The sequence below is a fragment of the Vigna angularis genome, chromosome 1 (assembly GCF_016808095.1).
Source record: "Vigna angularis cultivar LongXiaoDou No.4 chromosome 1, ASM1680809v1, whole genome shotgun sequence".
NCBI classification, from domain to species: domain Eukaryota; kingdom Viridiplantae; phylum Streptophyta; class Magnoliopsida; order Fabales; family Fabaceae; genus Vigna; species Vigna angularis.
The window spans coordinates 22660653-22666825 of NC_068970.1; the positions used below are offsets into that span (position 1 = coordinate 22660653).

A 6173-nucleotide genomic window follows, 5' to 3' on the forward strand; every position below is an offset into this window, starting at 1 on the left:
ACATTTTCTAAAAACAATTTATCCGAGAGTTTAGTAACTTATTGATTCAATTAACTCATTAAAAATTCTAAACTACCAAATCCAAAGAAAAATAACAACCAAATAAAATATGTTTAAGTTTATATTTTGTTGAGTTATATGTTGTAAAGATATATATAATCGAATGAATTTCAACCACATGACTTGCCATAAAAGAAATTCAAAGTCTTAGGATCCATAACACAGATACATTTTCATCTAATGTCACACTCCCAATCTAACAAAATACATCAATGCACCATCCTATTCAAACAACCCAAAAGCCACGTTTGAGACAAACATAATTAGAAGCCCCCACAATCTGAATTCCAGAAATAACGTTGGTAGAAGAAAATAAAAACTCAAGTGGTGAGTGATTTGATGAGTTAATGTTTAGAAATTTAGAAACGCGGTAGAGATAAAAGGAACTTCTTGGAAATCTTGAAAATTTGGCATTCCTGTCCAAAAAATCGAGTCACATCACATCCATGTATATAAACTAGAATAAAAATTGACTATACTTTTAGATTTAAAAAAAAATCTAAACCTTAATGTTTTCATAAAAAAAATGTATTAAAATTATTATTACAATGTTATACAACCATTTTTTTCCTTTTTGTTGGTTACTCTCTTATTATGCAATCTACAATGAAGTGATGAAGTGATGAAGTGACTCATAAATACGGTTAACCATTGTTAATTAACAAAAAAATTCACTTAAAAATTATTATTGGACTGAATAACGGGACATCATCTTTATAAGTATTGTGCTAATTAAGAAAAAATTATACCGATCTATTGACGGAGTGTATGTTTTAGGTAATAATACAGAATAAATGGTAAACCTTACAAATTTAGGTTAAACATTTGATTTAACAACTTTAACAAGAAAATGACTGTTTAGGTTAAGTGCTTAACTTTATTTGACAGTGTAAGACTTATAAAATTAAGATACACGACATTTAGGTATTAACAAAAAGCAATTCTTTCTGGCCAATTCAGCATCTTGGGATGTCGGTGTGAATTTGAAATGGATTAAAACTAGTGAAACAATAAAACAAAAACATATTTGTCAACACAGAAAACCGACGTAAAAGTATTTTCTTTCTTTGAAACAAAACGTAAAATACATTAAACATATTTTTTGTTCAACACGCATGTTAGTTGGCATCATTTAATGATGTTTTCTTATATTTTATTTTATTTTTAGCCTTTTTCAACATAATTTGAACAGGATAAAAATTGGTGGAATCAACGTCTAACACGGGGAAGGGGTAAAAAGGTGATATAACGATGACATAACATGATAAAAAGAATAACAAAAATAAATAACAACAATCAATAGTATATGATAAATAAAAATATTCATATAATTACTATTCGTGATGTACATAAGCTGATCAATTTTCCATTGAAAGAAAAAGTCTTGAAAATATGACACATTAGCAACTATAGTCAAAGCTATTTCCCCTTCTCGCACGTAAAAAATATGTTCCCACTAAAAACATAAATAATTCAACAAAAAAATCATACATGTAAAAAGGCTTGTAAAATTTCTCCCCTTCCAACCAGAAAGAAAAACTAGGAAAAAAACCTTTTGTATCATGTGACTGATCCAAAACCCCGGTCAATAGACCACACAACTACTCATCTGAGTTTCTAGTGGGTTTTCTGTATACAAATTTATTTATACCCTCACAACTCTCTGCCGAGAATGCTGATGAGAAATGTTATGAGAATTGCGGGTTTTGGATTCCTTGGTTTTTTCATGGATGGTTTCAATGGCTTCCAATCCCTCAAGAACTTCTTTCATTGAAGGACGTTGTTTAGGGTCATGCTCTAGGCATTTTAGAGTAAGTTGTGCTGCTTGTAATGCAGCTTTGGGTGAATATTGACCCTCTATCTTAGAATCCATAATTGTTTTCAACTTTTTTTTGGAAGAGAGATAGGGCTTGGTCCATTCAACCAGGTTCTGCTGCCCTGTTGGCCTTCTTGTGTCAAGTGCCCTCATGCCTGTCAGTATTTCAAGAAGCACTACACCAAATCCATACACATCACTCTTCACATACAAGTGCCCTGTTCAAATATTCGTACAATCCAAAAACATGTTAGTTTGTGCTGAGTCAAAGCATTGGACTCCATCATTTCTTATTTTTAGTCCACCTTCCCAACTTCATCTTCCACAAAACATTCATTGCTTTACTGCTATAACATTAAGGTGTTTGTTTTAAGGAAACTTTCTGTTTTCTTGTCTTTGACTTATTTTCACAAGACAATGCCTTTTTTCCCTGTTAAGTTTCTTTGAAATCAAGAAGTCACGTGTCATTTTACTTATGAATATGTGAAATAAAAACAAATAGTACTTCCTCAAACCAAATAAACCAGATATAGTTACCTGTTGCGATATATTCTGGTGCAGCATAACCATAGGTGCCCATGACTCTTGTAGTTACATGTGACTGTCCCCCAGATGGTCCCAATTTAGCCAAGCCAAAATCTGATATTTTTGCATTGTAACTCTGTAAGATAGAAAATAATGGTTATACAAATTATATGAAGAATTTAGCATCAAATAAATATAATTTTCTTACTTCAGAAATATGATGCATGTTAGGTTACTCACTCCATGTACTTACTTGGCTCTAATACTTGACCAATTAGTTATGGACAAACCCCTAAAAGAGACTATGACACCTCCTCCTTTTTAAAACTTCCAGGCTTTTAAATTTGTGAGTCTCCTGCCTTATATCTTGTTGCTTCACTTTCTTATTTCTACTCAATGTCAAACTCAAAAGTCGCATGAATTCCAAACAATGCACTCAACATTTTAAATAGTCTTCAACTAATATATGGGTCCACCATTGACAGCGCTTTTCACATGATATTTGTATTAAAGGATAGTATTTCCAACATTAGTTTGGCTGTTAAATCTAAGAATGGGATCCAAATAGTAAAATCTGTGTTCATCTCAATTTGACACGACAAATGTTTTAGCTTCCATCTCTAAAAATAAGGGAAAAAATAGATTAATAAACAACGTAATAAAATCAATTAACAAAAAAGTTACTTACGCCATCAAGGAGTATATTTGAGGCCTTGAAATCTCTATATATAACTTTTTCCGATGTGTGCAAGAATGCAAGTCCACGAGCAGCACCAATAGCTATTTTAAGCCGGGTGTTCCAAGAAAGTGGTTCTATGTTAGGATTTCCTGCTCAGGAACAAGACAAAGCAAAATTGTTAAACTCAAATTCACTTTCTTTCACTATTTTATTAATGTTGAACTCATACTTCGAAAGAGATGATTCTCCAAGCTTCCCTTGGGCATGAACTCGTACACAAGAAGAAGTTCATCCTCGTCCCAACAGTAGCCCAATAACTTGACGAGGTTGGGGTGGGAAAGCCTTCCCAAAAAGTTCACTTCTGACTGCATTTTCAAATTAACAGAAAAACGTGTTAGATAATCAGAGAGCTAAAATGAATTTATCACACGAAAAGTACCCTGATTTGTTGATGATTACACTATAAGATTAAATGCAATATGACAACTGAAATACCAACATGGTAAAATGAGAACATTTAGGCTTTGTTCACTTGAATGGATTTGAGGGAGAGTAACTGAATGGATTTGAGAGGATTTGAAGGTAAAACTTATTTGAGTGGATTTGGAGGTAAGTGAGTGAATTTGAAAGTAAATTTTTTTAATATGTCATGTCAATCAAATTTTACACTAGTTCTCACAAACTTTACTTCCAAAACCATTCTCACTTACTTCCAATTCCACTCAAATAAACAATAAAAAAATATACCTTCAAATCTTCTCAAATTCATTCAATTACTCTCTCCCAAATCCATTCAAAGTGAACAAAGCCTTAGGAATGTCTTGTTAAGATTTACCTAGCATGTCCTTTAGAACAGAAAAGGTTGACCTAATTTTACCGTCTTTGTCTAGAAAAGTTTTCATTTTCTATAATGCATCTTTGCTCTAGATTCGGTTCAAGGTCCAAACACATAATGGATTAGCTCAATCCAGATACAGATCAACTGTCTAAGATTAAGAATTCTAAGATGAGATCCAAACACAAGCATATTGCCCTTAAGAGATCTTAGACCCATATATATTATTAAATAATTCATTTCCTATAAATAACACCAGCATCATTTATCAGAGACATATTTATTAGGTAATGTTACTCTAAGCACCTCCGCAGTGTATTTCAGATTCATTAGCATTGTCCTAATACACTATTATTAACTAATTTTCATGAGGAATTGCTAGGGTGGTTTATAATAACCTAAAAAATAGTTTTCCCTTTGCGAACTAGTTATGCGATGGCATCATACTTTTCAAACAAAATGGCAGATATGAATAATTTTTTCCCCTTATTTGAAGGAAAAAGTCAAGGGAAAAATCGCAGAAACAGCCAAAAGAATAAAAATTTTAAAACTGAAAGGTAAACGCCCATTTTGAATAGATGATAAGTCAAGCGTTCAATAGTGTGGAATTTAAGGCACCGTATTTTAATAACCCATCTTCGCTCGTGGATAACCAATGAATGAAGAAAAAACAGGTCAGGTAAGTGGGCCCGTAACAAAATTTCCAACCACATTCCTCGAACACCTTGCAGACTCCGATTTTTTTTAATAATAATATATTTCCTATGGAATATCAAACCCTGGCATCAACCACACACAGCTGTGACTCCACATTAATCAAGATCACCATCACCGTATTAATTAACTCTACAATTCTAAAAACCCTTTCAAGTCTTCAGTCAAAACAAGAACAAAACACAGACCACCAGATGATGATGCAAGAACACAGCGTTGCAAACTGTATAATATTAAAAATTAACTATAACCGGTCGGAAGAGCATTTATTGTCCAGAAAAACTTCAATTTGAAAGTTCTACTTTTCTTTTGGTGAATATTGAAATTCTTTTCCAACCACAAACAAAGAAGGAAGAAAAGCATTAGTACCAATTAGGCAACTAGGGAAAAAGGATGAAAGACCCATGGATAAATATCGCATTACTAACTCTGCAATATAACCGGTATGCATAAGATAATCCCATTAATTATTAACAAGAGAAAGTCTAATACAATTTATCAAACTAAAAGTGTATACCAGTTTGCAAATGGATAATGATGTAAACGTTGGATGATGAGTGCATATATTATTTGTTGATTTTTTTTTCTTAGTGTAGATGTAAAAAAGTAAGGTAAAGAGATGAAGAAAAGATTACCTTCCATTCTTGAAAGCCTTGGGTGCTTTCGGGGTTCAATTTTTTGATGGCGACGACCATGCCAGAGCCTGGTTTGGCAGGGGTAAGGTTCTTCTCATCCAACCAGCCCTTGTAGACTCTGCCAAACCCACCTTCACCCAGCAATGTGTCGCCCTTGAAACTCTTGGCCGCGGATTTCAGGTCCCCGAAACTGAACTCCTTCAAGTTGGGCCGTTCCAGAATCTGGCCGTCAGGGGAACAAAACGGAAGAGACCCTTCGCTGTCGATGCTCCCACTCGCAATCTCCGAGAATTGGCTCTTCCCGAAGCTGCTGGTGGTGGCGGAGAACCCCACGTTACTCGTTGAACCTGAAAATGAAAACCCAACTGGTTACGGGAATTTGGATTGCAGGTAAAGGGAAAGGAGTGTGAAAGTTGAAGACTTGCCTGAGTAGTTAGGAGGGTTGGGCGAAGGAGAGGAAGAGGAGGAGAAGCAGAGACCCATGTGGTGTTGAAGGTTGTTCTCTGCCACTTACTCGATCAACCAATTTCAGAGAGAAAATATGGATTGATGTTGGGATTAGTTTTGGGTCGTCTTTTGTTATTTTTCGTTGTGTCTGTGGGTTGGGTTCATAAGAAGTTAGAGAGAGAGAAAAGTGTCTTTCTCTATTCTGTTAACTGTTTTCTTGATAAGAGGCTGTGACTTGGTTTTCTGCATTCAAACCATATGTTTTCTTTACTTCCCTTTTGGTAGAAATTTCAATGTTACGACATCACTTTCTTTAGAAATACATAGGTTTGATGATAAACATGCCAAACAAGTCATTCCAGTTATTTCTTTAATTACTTTTAGATATTATGTTTACTAATACTTTTCTCTACTTTATTTTATAATTCATTTTCGTTTCACCAATAATTTAATATTAAGAGA

The 6173-nt window shown here is 33.9% G+C and overlaps 1 protein-coding gene across 1 annotated transcript; it reads right to left on the reverse strand.

The window, feature by feature from the left end:
* Positions 1–1343: 1343 nt before the first annotated feature.
* Positions 1344–5948, reverse strand: LOC108338169 (probable serine/threonine-protein kinase PIX13). The gene is made up of 6 exons (XM_017574945.2): positions 5690–5948; positions 5265–5611; positions 3310–3445; positions 3090–3229; positions 2414–2537; positions 1344–2094 (listed from the first exon to the last, which is right to left on the reverse strand). The coding sequence occupies exons 1-6, from the start codon at positions 5745–5747 to the stop codon at positions 1706–1708; spliced, it is 1194 nt and encodes a 397-aa protein (XP_017430434.1). The 5' UTR covers positions 5748–5948; the 3' UTR covers positions 1344–1705.
* Positions 5949–6173: the final 225 nt, after the last annotated feature.